Below are 19,200 nucleotides of genomic sequence, written 5' to 3' on the forward strand. Positions count from 1 at the left end.
AGGAGGAAAAGCCCCTTTCATATACGGAGTAATTTCTGTTCGTTTTAAGTTTTAATGTCGCTCCTTACTTTCATTTAAAAAAACTTGTTTTTTTTATTTAATATATATATATATATATATATAACCGCAGCATATATATAATACATATATATATATATATATATATATATATATATATATATATATATATATATATATATATATATATATATATATATATATATATATATACAATTATTGACGTGTTAGTGTTGGATTGAAAACCGTGACGAACGAAGGAACGAAACTGAATTCGTGTCGTATATGTCGTGCTGCTACTGGTTGAACTTTATGTACTGGTTCAGCTACTTGTCGCGGGAGCCCTTGACGCGGAGGGAGATGCTCAAGGGGGACGATTTCACTAAGCCGCGGATTTGACAAAATACTGACACCAAACTTAAAGCATAATTCATACCAGCGTGCGGAAAGAACTGCGAGGGAAAATTGGTTTAGAATAAGGAACTTTTGTAGATTTAGAAACTACCAGAAGAGCTTGGTATTGGATCCTTTCCAGGCGGTTTTTTTGGTTCAAAGTCAGGCCGTAATGCCAAACGGACAAAAATATTCTACCAGCGGTCGGATAGACGTAAGGAAAAGACGCAATAAGTGAGAGATAGTGAGGGGGATCCTATGGTCTCAATAGGCGGTCCTGTATTGTAAGTAAAATTCATAATGAAAAATAAAAGAATAAATATAACGAATGTTAGAAAATTAATTCTTCAAAATATCTGAAGAAAAAAGGATTCAGAGGGGAAGCATATAACAAATTAAATACAAGCAACTAAACAAGAACGGAGCGGTACATTTCATAGCCCCTAATAATTTGCCAATTTTTGCCTTTTTTATAGATTTCTTTTTTAATTGTTTTTGACCGTTTTAGCTAAAATATTTTGAATGCTTTTCAGAAATAACTACTCATGGCTGTTACTCTTTTCAGGGCGACATAATAAGTTTTTTTTTTTTTTTTTTTTTTTTTTTTTTTTTTTTTTTTTTTTTTTTTTTTTTTTTTTTTTTTACTAATTTCCAAGTGCAGTATTACTTCAGTAAGATGGACTTTTTCAAGGACGCGACTTCAAAACATTCATGAATGAAATTCATAAGGCTCTAGATTCTAATTACTGGGAGTAATATTTAGGAGAGTCAATTTGTAGCATATACGTATAATATTAGGAGGAGTCTGTTTGACCATGGTGGTCTGGTTCTTTCTTTTTCACCTAAAACGACATTTAGCTGGACTTATAATATTTATGAGAGTCAAAATAAAAGAATAATGTTAATGTCTTGATTAATATGAGTTGATTTTTTTTTATTACGAATATCCAAGTGCAGTATCAAACAGTTCGTGGAAACGAACTGTAGTAAGGAGTGACCCGGCTTAATAGTAAACGAAACTCTAAAAAACGGAACTTCGATGCTAAAAGATATATCAAAAGAATCGGATTCTTATGCTTATTTTAAATATATAAGTTTCATCAAATTTAATATTTGTCATCAAACGTTACGAGCCTCAGAAAATTTGCCTTATTTTGGAAAATAGGGGGAAACACCCCCTAAAATTCATAGGATCTTAACGAAAATCACACCATCGAAATTCAGCGTATCAAAGAACCCTATAGAAAAAATTTCAAGGTCCAATCTACAAAAATGTGGAATTTCGTATTTTTTGCTAGAAGACAGATCACGGGTGCGTGTTTATTTGTTTGTTTGTTTGTATTTTTGTTTTTGTTTTTCCAGGGGTCATCGTATCGACCAAGTGGTCCTAGAGTGATGCAAGAGGGCTCATTCTAACGGAAATGAAAAGTTCTAGTGCCCTTTTTAAGTAACCAAAAAAATTGGAGGGCACCTAGGCCCCCTCCCACGCTCATTTTTTCCCAAAGTCAACAGATCAAAATTTTGAGATGGCGATTTTGTTCCACATAGTCGAAAACCATAATAACTATGTCTTTGGGGATGACTTACTCCCTCACAGTCCCTGGGGGAGGGGCTGCAAGTTACAAACTTTGACCAATGTTTACATACAGTAATGGTTATTGAGAAGTGTACCGACGTTTTCAGGGGGATTTTGTTGGTTTGGGTGTGGGGTAGAGGGGAGGGAGCTATGTGGGAGGATCTTTCCTTGGAGGAATATTTCATGGGGGAAGAGAAATTCAATGAAAAGGGCGCAGGATTTTCTAGCATTACTATTAAAAAAACAAACAATGAAAATATAACCATGAAAAAGTTTTTTCAATTGAAAGTAAGGAGTAGCTTTAAAACTTAAAACGAACAGAGATTATCACGCCTATGGGGGGTTCGAAAAATACTTTAGCATAAAGAGCGAGGTATTTAGGAGGAGATAAACACTTCGCTCTTTATGCTAAAGTATTTTTAGTAATTTCAACTATTTATTCTACGGCCTTTCTGATTCAGGGGTCATTCTTAAAGAATTGGGACAAAACTTAAGATTTAGTGTGAAGAGCAAGGTATTAACGATGGGACAAATCCCCTTATATATATATATATATAATCAAAAATATAAGAATATAAAAGTTTGTTACGTAAGTTAATTTTTAAGTTACGTATATTTTTTACTAATAAAAACGTTTGTTAAAAATTAAAAGTTCTAGTTGCCTTTTTAAGTAACCGAAAAATTGGAGGGCAACTAGGCCTCCTTCCCCACCCCTTATTTCTCAAAATAGTCTGATCAAAACTAAGAGAAGGCTATTTAGCCAAAAAAAGATTAATATGCAAATTTCATTTTAATAATTTATGTGAGGAGAGCCAAATTCAAACATGCATTAATTCAAAAACGTTCAGAAATTAAATAAGAAAAAACTAGTTTTTTTAACTGAAAGTAAGGAGCGACATTAAAACTTAGAACGAACAGAAATTACTCCCTATATGAAATGGGTTGTCCCCTCCGCAATCCCTCGCTCTTTACGCTAAAGTTTGACTCTTTGCCACAATTCTACTTTTTAAAACAATTAAAAACTTTAGCGTAAAGAGGGAGGGATTGCGGAAGGGACAACCCATTTCATATAGGGAGTAATTTCTGTTCGTTTTAAGTTTTAATGTCGCTCCTTACTTTCAGTTAAAAAACTAGTTTTTTTTATTTAATTACTCCAGTAAGACGGACTTTTTGAAGTACAGGACTTCAAAATACTTATGAATGAAATTCATAAGGTTCTAGATTCTAATTAATGGGAGTAATATTTAGGAGAGTCAATTTGTAGTATATACGTATAATATTAGGGGGAGTCTCTTTGACCATGGTGACTTGGTTCTTTCTCTTTCATCTAAAACGACATTTAGCTGGACTTATATATCTGACCAAGGATATGAATGAATGAATGAATGAATGGTTTATTTTTAAATGATTTATTACAAGCAAAAATGGCCAAATTTATGTTCTCATCAAATAAACTTAAAGATTAAGAATAACATGGTAAACAGCTGCATAATGTCATACCGTACACTCAACAAATGTCATACCGTATGCTCAACATACACTCGACAAATATCATACCGTACACCCAACAGTCTGTTATTCAGGTAAAATCGTTTATATACAAAATTTTATTGTTGTATTATTAAAAGAAATTTGAAAAAAAGTTAAAATAAAAAAGAAAGTCAGATCACCAAGATATTTTGATTTTATTAAAATAAAAATGAATAAAATAAAAAGAAAATTAAACTAAAGAGAAATGGCTGGTTAATTCCCACTACATGCTTGTATTGTACCACTTGATAGCTGAGAATAAAAAATATATTGTATGCTTGTCATGAGTAGACACCGCAAGGTGACGAACAGGACTTTTCTTCGTGCAATTTCTGAATTTCGGTAGTTGGTAGAAATGTAAGATGGGGGAAAAATACGAGAAAGCCGAGGGTTAGAAAGTGCGTTATGCACAAACTTGCTGCACAGAATATCTCTCTCCTCCCAACCAGAATTGTTTGTTTGAGCTTTTAAAGGAGAAAGAAGCAATGGAGCTTGCCTTGATCAATATTATTCTTAAAGCCCTTTTTTTGTATTGCCTCTGGTTTTTCGGTTTGTGTTTTGTTAGAGTCGCCAGGCTTGGTGAGCATACTCCACATATTCTAAATCAGATTGGATAATTGATTCGAAAAGTCGGAGGAGATGTTTTGTGCGGGAGATAACTTTTCAAAAATGGAGGATAGAATGCAAACTGTCAACATGGAGAGTGATTTTGTAAACGTCCGGCTACCAGCTTAAATCAGAACTGATAATTGCTCATAAAAGCTTTGTTTGTGTAATCTGAACTTCTTGGTGAATTGACTGTAGGAATGAGTTTCGTGGTAAAGTGTGGGGTTAGAACTGATTTTAGCTTGACGTGTATGCAAACATCACTGTCAAGCTACTTTCTCATTGGATTATTTTGAGGGTTTTTTTTTTCTTACGCGTGAACTATGGCTATCTGAACAAAGATATCTAGCTAGACAGGCGTGCGAATGCAGCTTAAATAAATCATTGGCTTTATTAATTGTGTAATTACCCATCAATGCCTTCCCTTTTTATGATGTTGGTTAACTAAACTCTCTATTCGTTTTTAATTTTTTAGTTCTATCTGTTTTATATTTCGTGTGTATTTCCTTAATTTTTTTTTTTGTTTTCGAAGTTGTTATCATTATCAGATTGTATATTGGCACTACAAAGCAGTATTACTGAGTGCTTATCGTTTTGGGTGATGAATAAATGCTATTATTGAACTGGAAGCATTCCTGTTCGTAATGTGTCTTGGGATTAGTATGCGAGTAAACCCATTTTTAAAAGTTTGATAACAACAAATGTGTCAGAAGATAAAAAGGGTACCTGTATGATATAATCCTTGCCTAATATTCTTCTAATATGTCTCTCTGACGCTCAATCCTTATGAAATATACAAAAGTAAGATAAACATATAATACTTTTAGAAAAAATTGGGCTATATATTTGCACATAATGGGGGGAGGGGGGTAAAGTATAGTGGGTCTGCAGGCCTAATTTCATAGGTACAATTATTCTGCATAATATGCAGTAAGAATTATTTTTTAACTTTGTAATCTCCAAATACATTACCCTTACCCCTTAGCCCCCAATATGCAAATATATAACCCAAATTATATATTTTTTCTTTTATTCTGTCACTTCTCTTTGTCTTGTCTCACGCTAAGCTGAAAGAAACTAGCGTAAAAAACCGGTTCTATAATGCATCAATGGATGAACTACTTAAATGGTAGGGGGTTTATTATACAAGTACCGCAAAAACCTGTTTGAAGGTGGTAGGCAAATTCTACCATATAGAGTAGAGAGCTGAAGGGGATATTAAATTATATCTGATTCTGTTCTTTTTCTCTCCACCTTTAACTGCCCCATGCTTTACAAACTTCTGTGATTCGAATTTCAAATAGTTTTGATTCTCGGCTTTGGCTTAGATTGATTTAAGAGAAGATTCGATCAAGTCCAAAGGCACTTGCTGGCCTCTTTTTATTTCTAGACTTGTGTTTATTTTTGATATTTTAAATTACTTTATATCTAATTTTCTATTTTGCATAGTCAGACTAATTCATGAAATTTAACAGAAACGTAGGATATTGTAACAGTTTGAATGGAATATTAAGAGCAATTGTAGCCCATTGTTATGGAAGGGCTCTATGCTTGCCTTCTCCCTAAAGACATGATCATAGTGGCTGCTCGATTGAATTGATGGTCATAAAGTATTCGAAGAGAAATCGATTGGAAATTGTGGGTTCCACCGTTTTTTCTTTTTTCTTAGTATTTGGAAGTAATTGGAGGCTAACAAGGCCGACCGTCCCTTGTCAGTTTGGCCTGCGGTATCCTCGTGGCTAATCTTTACACGAGATTTAAGATGAAACAATTTAAAATATGACAAAATAATGTACTGGAAGCAAACTACTTAAAAACGTTTCGAAGACGACGTTAAATAGAATAGAAATTAAATCCAGAAAAATAAGTGTTCTGTAGACGAAAGGAATGAATGACATTAACACTGAAAACGCAATGCTGAACACTTCACGAACGCTGAACTTCAATGCTTCTTGGGCGAACTCTCTAACACAAGAGCAGTGCGATAAAAATATAATTGTGGAACAACATTTCTAGAGCTGTTGTCCAATGTCGTTGTCATGTTAAAAAAAAAATATAAGTCGATTTAGGAAATCAACAATGATACTTTGGGTTTTCTGTATGGTATGCTCTACTTACTTTTGTGATTTAGTTTATCTGTATGGCTATTATGAATAAATAGATAAATCGATAGATATTTTATTGCAAAGCGAAAGCCTCTTTGGGCCATGGCAAAAAAAGAAAAACAAACACTTGTGCACAAAATTATAACACATCATAGTAACATACATAACGATAAAACGCATAGTGCGTAGCAATAACAATTAAATAACATAATAATCACAAAAACAAAACAAACATAATAGGATACATAATAAATATTAGATATTTTAAGTATTTAATGCTCTAAAGCCACAAGGACCATGGCTACAAAAAATAACAAACAAAAATTAGCTTACACACATACAAAATTGTTTTCAGTACAAATGCGTCCCATCTGATGCCTTACGTTTAGTACAAATGCTTAACTTCTTGATGCCTTACGTTTTCCTGATTTTCACTCATGTTTATTTTTTCTTAGTTAACTGCCGTGAAGAAGAAATAACCAGAAATAATTAACTAATTTTATATGCTTTTTGTCTATAAAAATTCAAGTATTAACAATCTTTTGATTCTCAAAGACAACTGCATCGTCAGAGCAGTGTTGTCAGATCTCTGGTTTGAAGGATCAAAGCCGTAAAACTGAAAATAGACCCATTTGAAAGACTCATTGCATCTCTCTGAAAAATCTCTTGCCACTCTCAAATCTGGCTACTCTCTGCTTGAGAGTGGCCAGATTTGCTGAATTTCTTGATACCTTACGTTTTGCTGATTTTTCCATGTTTCGTTTTTCATACTTTAGTACCTGCTGCAACCAAAAACTCCCTATCTACATAGTCTTTTTCAGAAATAATTGAATAGCCAATTTCTCGGATTTTTTAGATGTAAATGGCTGTTTGAGTTTCCATTTAACCAGTTCAAAGTATCAGATGTCGTTTTAACTGTCTTTGGTGCTTTAAGTGATACTTTTGTTTTTAAAGCATTATAGTAAAGAGTAAATGTTGGAAAATTTGAGTTTTTTCATTAAAATAATAGTTAAACTTCTGTCGTTTTAAGGTTTTAGCGTGGGTTTTTACTTTAGGGAAAAACGCTTTTTTTTAATCTAGTTTTCGATAAAGGATTGGTGTTTGTATGATATACCCACTCCCTAATATTCATTTAATATGTTTCTCTGACGTCAATCCTAATTAAATATGCCAAAGTATGATAAAACATATACTTTAGAAGCAAATGTGGGCTATATATTTGCACTTTATGGGGGGAGGCTGACTAAAGTATAGTGGGTGTGCATGCCTCATGTTTTAGGTACAGTTATTCTGCATATTATTTAGTAAGAATTGTTTTCTAACTTTACACTTTCCAAATACTTTATCCCCACTCCCATATCTAATGTGCAAATATATAGCCCAAATTGTATATTTTTCATCTATTCTGTCACTTCTCTTTGTCTTGTCTCGCGCTAAGCTGAAAGAAACTAACGAAAAAAAACGTAAATTGTCATTGAATGAACAACTAGAGCGGTAGTGGGTTTATCATGCAAGTACCAAAGGATGTAACACTTCTATTACCTTTTATGATTTGAATTTTTTTTTCAATGTCTTGTTATATCTTCATTACTTTTAGAAACTTAATTGGAATCAAAACTAAATGGATAACATTCAAAGCTGTATAGATACAAGGAATTGTGATATTTACTTAATTTTTTATTCATATGTTTTATTCGTTTGACCTGGGCTCTCAAAGCTAATTTTACGTGCTCTGTAACTTAAAATAATTTTTAGAGGCGGCTCGTGTAGAAGAATTTAAAAAGACTTGTGACAACCCTCAGCAAGCCTCCCTTGCTACACTTGGAAAACTTATGAATGAAAGTCATGCCTCCTGTCGTGACCTCTACGAATGTAGTCACCCGGAACTTGATAAACTAGTCAACCTTGTGGCCCCAATGGCGTATGGAGTACGCCTTACTGGAGCTGGGTATGATCAAATTAATTAAATTTATGGTTTTTTGTACATAAATTTTCCATAGGTCCTTTTTAAAACTTGTACTTGTTGGTGTCTTGTTTTTTACGAAGAGCAAACTACCCCAAAGTTGTTCCAGTCCCAGTTTGTCTGAGCATGATGAAATTTTTGGCCAGGTATTAGGCCAAAAGTACTCCTTCATCCGTATAATGTTCTTGCAATTTTAGCCTTCTATTACTCGCCTAGCCAAAATATTGTTGTGAAACGCAGTTATCCAGCAATCGCAGACTAATGCTGATCTTGTTATTTCTAAATATCCAACTGTTGGAATTTTTTTTTTAATAGATGACGCCAATAACCTTATGATGAATTCAATTCGCTCTCCTCTTCAAGTTAAGCAAATGGCTTGAATACCAACTGCTAGGGGAAACACCTCCGTGGATCCCATCAAAACTACTATGAATAATTTTTACTGTCCCCCTCAGTTTTGTCCCCGTTTTGTGGGAATTATTACCTTTTCTTCCTCTTGTCCCTTTCTTCAAATTTTAAGTATTCTTTTCTCAATAACGTATGGCTCTTATCGTCCTCTTTTAAAATTCGGACCTTCTCTCTTGGAATGTGACTGGATACTGAAGATTGGTCTGATAGCCTATGTACAATTTACAAAGTCTTAATAAAAAAGTTGTTCCTTCCTTAAAAATCTAATTAATAAGAATCTTAATTTCTCCCCCCCAAAAAAAAAACGATTTAAAGACTGTTTCAATGATTAATCCTTGATCTTTCCAGAAATTGTAAAATGGATGAAGCTACTAAACTAAGAAAAACACTTATAAGAGAAATTCGTGAATCTGCCTGATCTTAATACAAAAGTAAGGTTGAATAATTGCTTACTCATAAACCAAACAAATAGTATTTTGGCGTATAAAAGGTGTTTTGCAGGAGTCTATACCATCTTGCCTTCAACCTGCCTTAATCTTCTGAAGTTACTGCCAATAATCTTAAAAGATTATTCGCTTCCATCGTCCAAATCCTCCTGGCATTGCCTTCTCAATAACCGACGGATGATGTTTTCCCTCGAATACCCGAACCTTCTTAGTAAATTCTCAGTGGGCAGTCGAAAGCCAGGTTGCATTGTGCTATTCAAGGTCATTAGCAGTTAGCATAAAGAGGGAGACTGATGGCGAATAATGCCTAACTCAAATATATGAAGGATGTAAGTTTACCTTTCTGCTAGAATCGCGAAAAATACGTTGAAATAACCAATACAGCTTATATATTGACGTGATAATAATAAGATTATTATACCTCCGATAAAATTACTTTATGAGGGAGGGGATTGGTTTAGCTGGTAATTCAATATTGAGTTATAGTAGGTTAAATTTGGGTATACGCACCTTATTTTTTGGTGGGGAGACGGGGTATCCTTAATATAGATAGTGCCTTACCTGTTGGTATTTTTGAGACATATGCATTTTTCAAAGACGAGTTGCACCTTCAAAATCTAAAACAAGAATGATGGGAAAGCTCGTTCAAGACCGCAATTTTATACCCCCCGGGAAAAATAAAAAATTACTCGGTTCTTGCTTGAAGAAAATGAACCAGTAGAGGATCACGTGATGCTCCTGTTTCCTGAAAATAACGGGGCACCTTTTGTTTACCATACTACTAGAATAACAAACTTTTGTTCCTAGAAAAATCAATCGACGTCTAAACTCTGTAACGGTTCTGCTCATAGAAAATGGTGGAAAATCCTCTGTTTGCAGACAGAAAAAGGCTATGTGTGTTTGTGAAGTATGAAAATATTGGGTGATGATTACTGGGGACCATTTCCTTACTTGAGTGGGGAAGGGGAACCTGAAGGTTTTTTCCTGCATCTCGTAGGTTTTGAAACAACCAAAGAAAAAAAAATACTCTGTTATGTAACATTTGAATGAGAAAATAAGCCCTATTACGTAACAATAAAAAAAAATCCTGAAGTAAAGAAGTCCTAACACTCGAAAGTTTGTTTAAACAACCAAAGAAAAAACACGTTCTATTATGTAACAAGCTCCTGCATCTTGAAGAAAACATTCCCTATTACGTAACGTACAGGTGTACTATTACGTTACACTTGCGCTATAGTATTGTGTAAGACCCAGATGCATGTAATAACGTTCTTAGGGGCTAGTAGTCCCAATTTTACACTTTCTATGGCTCTGTTTAAAATTGTTGAGGGGATACTACTATTGTGCCCATATCGCTCTTTACTTAGACAGTGCTATTGCGCTGCCTATGACATCTTTGTCTGAGATCGGAAGAAGATTTAGAAAATTGAAAAAAATAAGTGTTTACTCTTTGGATACCCCATCTCTTCTTATCAGCGCTTTTGGTGGCTTCCTTTCAAAGTCTTTGTTGTTCTTTTCCAACGGGATTACCGAGTCTGGGTAATTCCCGCACATATGGAAACAGGGTTTCATTCTCCCTTTAGAATGAAAGACAGAAAGCCTGGCATAAAGGTATTTTTTTTACTTCTTTCATTTCTATATTCTCTTAACTATAAGAAAGATTTCATGAAAAATCCTACCTCTTACTAACCTGGGGCAATTCTGGAGCTTTAGATCTACATCTGCTTCCTATTAGGTTGTTCTTGTCGACTCAATTGAGAAAATTGTCGAAAAGCCTAATTGCTGGCTAACTTTGATCTCTATGGACCTTCAAAAAGCATTTGACCTACTTAACCATAATATATTAATTAAGAAAGTTATCAATGAATTCAATAATATCTCTCTCCTGGTGCAATGGGTCAACTCCTTCTCATCAAATACATCATATCTATTAAAATATTCGAATCCTTATTCCAGACTCCTCCCTGTCTGCAATGGAGTACCAAAAGATATTCTTCTAAGTTCCCTTCTTTTTTCAGTTGTGATTAACAGCCTTACTAAGGAATTTCCTTACAGATGAAAATTTGTGGATGACCTAGCGGTTGTTGAGACCTACTATAGGAATTGAACAAGTTACCGTATGAGCAACTTCAATGACACTATAGACGATGCTTAGGACTTAGACATGAGAGTAAACCCCTCTAAACCCATGATAAAGCTAGTATATTCCCTTAAAACCTTGTAGCGTTTTCTTAACCCTATCCCCTCAGAAATCGTTATGCCCTTCTTTAAAATACTTAGGGTTACAATTTCTCATAATTTAAAGTGGGCGTCTGTTAAAGATATTATCCATAGAGCTAATGCATCTATCTTCGTTCTTTGCCTCCTAAATAAATTTAGTGTTCCCCTTCCCCTTATTTAAGGATTCGTAGTCCCCCTCTCCACCCACATCTTGAATATCCTTTTCTAATTTTCTACCCTGACACCCAAAATAAGTATGACGGCACTAAACTCTCAAGGTTCAAACCGGTGGTGCTGATCTCTGTTTCAGGGCCCTTCAGCCAGGAAGTGCAATAGAGACCTCCGGACCAGCCATCTGTGCTTTCGTAAACTCTCCTCCTTAGTTTCCCCAGATTTCTCCAGGTAACCATTTGGAGCTGGGTCGACTCTGGCTGAGCTTTCACAGTCACGCCGCTGATCCCCGTCCTAAACCAAATAACCGCCCACGCCAGGAATCGAGCCTGTGCCCCTCGGATAAAGGATTCCCTACCCAGCGCGCCAACTGCTTAGCAAGAACTGCTCTGAGAATCTATGGCTCCACACTCTCTTCTTCTAAAAAAGCCAGGTTGGGAACATTTGGACGTAGAAGATGTTTCGCCTCTGTTTTGCAATAACAAGCCATCGCACAGAAAGTGTTTTCTCTAAAAGACATTGCCCATCCAGATTCTGCCCGCCCCATTTCTTAATCTGCTAACTGTGAACCTGTTCCTTGTTTGACCCCCATTTGTTAGTTTACCTCCTGGTAGGAAAAAATCTTTGTTCCCTTCAACAGAGAACCAATATTAAAAAAATATCCCGCTAGTTTTCCTCTTTTATTATTTGGTATTGGTTCTGCCAAAGTTATATATTTGTTCGCTTGTTTTGTCCCCCTCTTAACTTTTTTATATGTCCTTTTAAAAGAGTTTTTGTTAATCTAGCCTATAGGCTATAATAGTTAATTCTTATGTAGTTTTACTAGTTTTTTCCTTTTGACTTACTCTGGACATTTTGAAGTTTCATTGTTTTAACTAACGAATGATTTTTCATTCTGATATTGTTGTTTTGGTGTCGTTTGCCAGATTTTTCGTTTTTTATGTTTTTTTTGTGTTTTCTGCTTGTATAATTATTTATGAAATTAGACTTAGGCTTTACGTGGCTTCTGATAGTAATTAAATGATCAAGAAAAGGTTTTTTTCAACTGAAGTAATTAACAACATTGAAATTGAAAACGAGCAGAAATAATTACGTATATGATGGTGGGTTGCCCCTCTTCAACTCCTCGTTCTTCACGTTAAAAGTTTTAGTACTTCGAGAAAAATCTTCGTATTGTTCTAATTAAACAATCCTTGTGTTTCAGGAGTCTTTCATGAAGAATTGGGATAAAATTCAAACTTCAGTATAAAGAGCGAGGTTTTGAAAAGAGGGCAACCCCCCCCCCCCCTCATATACATAATTATTCCTGTTCATATTGAGTTTCAATGTTGCTCCCTACTTTTAGTTGAAAAAAAATCTTTTTTAAAATTTAATTTCTTATCATTTTCGAAATAAGGCCAGGAAATCAGGCTTGACCTCCACGGAAAAATCCCTCCTCTCCACAGAAAGATCCTCTAGACAATTCAATCCCTGCAAAAAATTACCCCGCACAATTACCATTAACACCTTTACGCGTAAAATTGAGTCATCAAACAGAAAGTAAGGCAAATAAAAAGAATTTCTTTCGTATTGGAATTCGGGCAAAGTCCCCCAGTGTAGATTTCCTCTGAAAAGCTAACCCCATAGAAACTTCCCTGCCCATGTAAAATTGTCCCCGTGGAAAATCTCCTCAGCAGAAAATTCATCCCCTTCCCATCCGAAAAATACATGTATACTTTTATTAACAAATACTATACGTAAACAATGGGCAAATTTCGTACCTTAAAACCCTTTACCCTGGAGCTGAGGGCGGGTGGGGTCATATTTTATCTAAATTTATAGTCATTAGATCTTTAAACTATGCTGAACAAAATGACTACCTCGGGTTTCGATCAAAAGATTTTTAGGGAAAGGGGGCGTGGAAGAGGGTGTAATTGCCCTCCAATCGCCGCGTCACTCCTTACTTACAGTTCTTTACCACTCTCTGTTGGTTTTTTCGAATTAAATATCTCATCTTATTTCATCATCTTTTCTGCTGTCGAGCTATGTCAAAACCAAGTAGCTGTCATGAACGACCTCACGCACATCGCCTGCATTCTGTGAAGTGCCTGCATTCTGTGAAGTGATCGTTTAATCAAAACAAAGTCAATGCATGAATCACCAGGGCAATTTCCATTCTAGGATGACTAGGAATTGTCATCCTAGGTGGATGAATAGGCCACCTCACAAAGATGCGGGTAATGTGGTGGAGAAACTTGGCCAATAACCACCTCGACTTTAAAGAAGTTGGGTGTAACTCAAATCGCAGAACTACGTAAGAATGAGGGTTTCTTTTGGAATCGAACGCTAGCTCATAATCTATGAAACTGAGGACCAAAGGTGTTTGATAACTCAGGCACTTCTCAATTATTAACCTAAGAGTGGAAATTTGGTTGAAACATCCTCTACTCTTTCTAAAACCTTATTGTTCTTCTCTTAAAACTTTGTCTTCAGCATCTCTCAGCCTAAAAAGTATCATATTACTAAGTAATTTGCTACCTACAGAGACCATACTAATGTCTTGATAATTACCACACTCACTTTTATTACCTTTCTTATGCAGTGGTTTGATTAAGGTTTTTCTAAAATCGTTAGGTACTTCCCCTTTTTCAAAAATCGTATTCATAATCTTCAGTTCTTATTTCTAGCCTCAGAGCCGCCATATTTAAGAAATTCATTTACCACACTATCAGTACCTGGAGCCTTATTATTTTTAATACTTTCTGTACTATCGCTAATTCTTCCCCACAAAAGACATCTTCCTTCACATCCAAGGTATCACAAAGTTTTTCGTTTTCCTCTATATCTTTCCTGCAACTCTAACTCGGTTTAGCACTTTCTCAAAATATTCTGCCTATCTCTCTTTAACCCTTTCCTTGTCACTAATTGTGGCCCCGTTCCTATCTTTAACTGGGAAAAGTCCAGATTGAATACTCCCTGTCAATTTATTAACATACCAGTACAGTATTTTACTATTATGCCGTCTAGCTACATCTTCCAGATCCTCGGCAATTCTATCCCTGGCCTTTACTTCACTTAAAACTTTCTGCACTTTCTTTACATTTCTTTTGTTCTCATATGATCTATCACTCAGATCATTTTTTCATAGACCCCTTCTTCTCTAAACATAAAGCTTTTTCACTAATATTCCTAGCTGTGGTGTTAACTTTCTTCCCCAAGACACCATCAGCAACTTCACAAATGTTTTCCTAAGGTTATTCCATTCGTCTTCCACATTGTCAAATTTTAAACTCTCCAGTTTAGTGTTCAACTGTTCCTTGAAAGTTTCTTTCATATTCTCATGCTGGAGTCTACTACCATAATTCTCTGAAAGTTTCAACTTGAAACTTAAATCGATTCTTGAGATACGCTATTTTGACAATGTGCATGCACATAGTTTCTTTTGATTTAGTTCAGATTTCCTCCCAATACTGTAAATGGAGTAGTGTGATAGCAGTAGTGATGGTAGCTGTAGTAGTATTGATAGCATGCAAATATTGCCTTTTTGATCATCTCCCTTATCACTTCCTGAATTTTCCAACTCAGGCATTCCTGTGTTGTACTCTTTTGACAATCCGTATACACATAACGTATTTTGATTTAGTTTAACACTTTCCTCAACATTCTCTGAAAGGCTCACCAGGACACCCTTCGTCTTCTTGTAAAGTAAAATTCAAACTTGCATACCTTTATCAATAATATATATTGTGTCAAAACAATGAACGAATTGCCCAACTTATAGCTTTTGTCCTGAGGACTGTGATCCCCAATAATAGACCTTTCAACAATGCTGAACAAAATAGCTTTCTTAAATTTTCGATCGGAAATGTTTTTGGGAATTATAGGTTTTGGGAGGGGCTGGCGTCCCTCCATTCATTTTTGACTCTTAAAAACGGCATTACAACTTCCGACTTCCAATCAAAGTTGCTCCATCCTATCTAGAGTTATTCAACTACCCGTTCCATAAAAACCGTATATGCCCTGGGCATGACTTACAACCCTTGCCCGTAGGCTCTGGGGGATTGTGTCCACCCTAAAGACATTGTTAAATGGTTTTTGGACTATTGGTAACAAAATGGCTATCTCACGATTTCAGTTGAATGTGTTTTTGGAAATGAGGATGTCTATGAGGGAGCATAGTTGCTCTCCATCATGTCTGACTTTTAAAGGGAGCTAGAACTATGCATTTCCAATTAAATGGGCCTCTTCTAAAATTCACATGATCATCTCGTCCATAAAACCTTACATTACCGTCGGGAATATCTTACAACGCTTATCCCTTGACTCTGGGGGATTCTGTCCACCCCAAAGACCTTATTGTATGATCTTTGGACTATGTTTGAACAAATTCATATTTTAACATTTTTATCGAATGCATCTGTGGAAAATTAAACTTAGGGGGATGTGGTGACTGCCCCTGATTCCTTTGACTCTTGAAAAGGGAACCAGGACATATGATTTCCAATCAAATGAGCCCCCTCTTGAGTTTATATGACCACCCTTTCGATAAAAACCTTATATGCCCTCGGGCGCATAACTTGTAACCTTACGCTGAGGGCTCTTAGGAGGAGTGTGTCATCCTCAAAGACATAATTTCTAGACTTTCAACTACGATGAAGAAAATGACTATCTAAAAATTTTGATTTTTAGATGTGATTTGGAAATTGATGGGCGTGGGAGGGGGGGGGGCTTGGTGCCCTTCAATAAATGTTGGCTATTAAAAAGGTTGTTTCAATTTCCAGTCGAATGAGCGTTTTCTGAAGTTTCTACGACAACGAATGACTATCTCCAACTTTCTATCAGATGTAGTTTAGGAAAATACGAGGTCTGGGGGGAATATCCGCCCTCCAATCACTTTGAATCTTAGAAAGGGTACTAAAACTTCTGATTACCAATTCAGTGAATGATCACCCCTACTGTAAAACCTGATATGCCCCCAGGGCACAACTTACCACCCTTGCCTGAGGGTGGTGGGGGGGTTGTCATTCTCAAAGACATATCTTTTAGACCTTTTAACTTCGCTGAACAAAATGGCTATCCTAAAATTTTGATTGGATATGTTTGGGGCAATGGTGGGCGCGTGAGGGGGGTTAGTTCCCCTCAAATCACTATTGACTATTAAAAAAGGCAATAGCCCCTTCAATTTCCAATTGAATGAGCCTTTTTTGAAGTTTCTGCAACAACAAATGACCATCTCAAAATTTCTATAAGCTGTATTTTGGGAAAATACGATATACGTGTTGGTATCCACCCTCCGATCACTCTGAATCTTTAAAAAGGCCTTAGAACTTCTGATAGATCTGATCCAATGAGCCTCCTCCGAAATTTATATGATCACACTTTCTATATAAACCTTACACGCACCCAGGACATAACTTATAGCCCTTGCACTAAGGGCTGGGGGGGGGGGGTGTCATCCTCAAAGACATAATTTCTGGGTCTCTCAGCTGTGTTGAATAAAACGGCTATCTCAAATTGTTAATTGGATGTATTTGAGGAAATACTGGCCGTAGGAGGGATGTTAGTAGCCCTCCAATCGCTTTCCACTATTAAAAAGGGCGCTATCCCTTTCAATTTCCATTCGGATGAGCCCTTTTTGAAGTTTCCTCAACAACCCCTTCCATACGAAGTTCCCTGGTCTAAAACAAATATATATATATATATATATATATATATATATATATATATATATATATATATATATATATATATATATATATATATATATATATATATATATATATATAATACATTGTGCCCACATCGCTCATTACTTGGTTAGTGCTATTGCGCTAGCTATGATAGGGATTTATAATCGTAAAACAATTTTCATTATTTTGAATCATTTAACCACCACAGACCAAAATTTCCAGAGATGTGTTTCTGTGGATATCATATCAGAATGTTTATCCTCTTTCATGGATCGCCTTGTTTTTTCTCTTCATTTATTCTTTTAAAAAAATGAGAAGTTTGCGCCACAATTTCACACTTTTTCTTCGAGTTTCTAAATCCATTGTGTGGAGTTGGGGGATCCCCTAGTTCGTAACGTCTCTGTTGCTGATGGCACTTGCTTAGCGAGTGTTCCATAAAACGTTGCTGGAGGATTCAGTATCAATCTATGGGACCTCGGTCTGCTCCCCATATACTGAAGACCTGCTGGTTTTAAGCTGCAACCTTACTTCTCTGCAAGAAAATATTGACCGCCTGACAACTGGTTACAAAAGTATCTGTGTAAGGGCCAACGCGCTAAAGACGGAGTTTGTGAAATTTTGTCCCTCGGCAAGCAAATAGCAAAGTAGTGGTCCTATATGTGTGACGGTTGGACAAACGAAAATTTTCCCCGAAAAGCCTATGAAGTACCTGGAAATAACATACGGTCATGATATCAGAAGTTTTTGTTTACTAATAATTGAAAAAATAACCTACAGTATTCGCTCAAAGCTACGGGAAACTTGTCTCTCGAAAATTTAGCTTGAGCAGAAAGATTACTACAAAGCTTTACGCTGCGGTTGCTCTCCCTCACCTGCTTTACGCATGGCCACTATAGGACTCCGGTCTGTATACTGCAAATACCTCAAGTTTTTGCTTCAATACCCGCTCTACAAAAGAAACATGTTCGTTTTAAAATCTCAAAATACGGTGGACCCAATTGTCGTTGTGCTGTCTACTGAAATAAGTGCAGAAAAAGGGCGTCGGAAACATTGTTCGAGTTTTTGCCTCTACATCTGATCAACAAGTGCAAATGAAGAAGTTTGCTAGTTTATTATGCTGCTGAGTGTTCTTGTTTTTCCTGTTCTTCTTTTTATTACTCTGCTTTCTCTTTTTTGTATGACTGGGCAAAAATAAAATTATTATTATTATTATTGGTAGAGACAAGCTATCCCTCCCCTCCCCCAAAGAAAAAGAAATTTTAAATCTTCAGTAATGTTAAGTAAAATTGAATTTGTCAAGAAGGCATTATATAATAGAAAAAAGTATGATCGTTTTGAAATACGTGCCTTGAAATACATAAGTTTAGTTTTTCATCTTCTATGTATTTATTTTATCGCTAATGAAGATTTGAACTACGGTAATTCTGCAGAGGAAATTTTTTTTAAATTATTGAATCATAGACGTTTATTATAGATGGGGTGGTTGTGCTGTGGCGATGATACCTGCTGAGAAGGTAGAAGAAGTCCAGGAATATGTCTGGAAGAACTACTATCAGAAGCTTGAGAAAAATTTCGCCAGGAGTCAAGTGATGTTTGTTACATCTCCAGGCCCTGGTGCCACCCTCTTTTCTTTAGAATTAGCCTGATTTCTAGGATATTAAGGGTGTTGTCTTCTATTTACGAATCAAATCGATAATATGGGTTATTTAAGTATATTATTAATTTGGGTTTTTAAGAAATGTATGTTTTTTAAGAACTGTCGATATTGGTATTCCCATCTCTGAGTAGAAATAGTTATAAGGCCTTTGTACTAAATTAACGAAAAAAAAATAACTCATAATTGCAGAACTAATAAACAAAATTATTTTTTTAATAATTATTAAAGTAATTATTAAATGTGTTAAAAAAATTTGGTAAGCAGCTTCTAAAATATAAAGTACTACATTTAAAATTTTTTCGGTTTACAGTTTCTTTGGATACTTTGCCTATTTTTATTTGATGAAACCATGCAGTCTAAGGAGGAACTAAGAGTTCTTCCTCAGGAACAAATTGAAAACAAAGAAAAAATTGAAAAGAGTACCATGAAAATACTTTT

At 35.5% G+C, this 19,200-nt stretch overlaps 1 protein-coding gene across 3 annotated transcripts in view; it reads left to right on the plus strand.

Annotated features, from left to right (window-relative positions):
* LOC136043837 (N-acetylgalactosamine kinase-like) overlaps window positions 1–19,157 on the plus strand; it is a 75,735-nt gene extending 56,578 nt beyond the window's left edge. For 2 of the 3 annotated variants that reach the window (XM_065728774.1, XM_065728773.1), the window contains exons 8-9: window positions 7,984–8,176; window positions 18,580–18,910. In XM_065728774.1, coding sequence (XP_065584846.1) covers window positions 7,984–8,176; window positions 18,580–18,751 — 365 coding nt within the window. In that variant the 3' untranslated portion in view covers window positions 18,752–18,910. Of the gene's footprint in view, window positions 1–7,983; window positions 8,177–18,579 lie in introns of all 3 variants that reach the window. The other variant, XM_065728772.1, reaches the window with a different exon arrangement.
* Window positions 19,158–19,200: the final 43 nt, after the last annotated feature.

Source organism: Artemia franciscana, chromosome 2, assembly GCF_032884065.1.
Source record: "Artemia franciscana chromosome 2, ASM3288406v1, whole genome shotgun sequence".
Lineage (NCBI taxonomy): Eukaryota > Metazoa > Arthropoda > Branchiopoda > Anostraca > Artemiidae > Artemia > Artemia franciscana.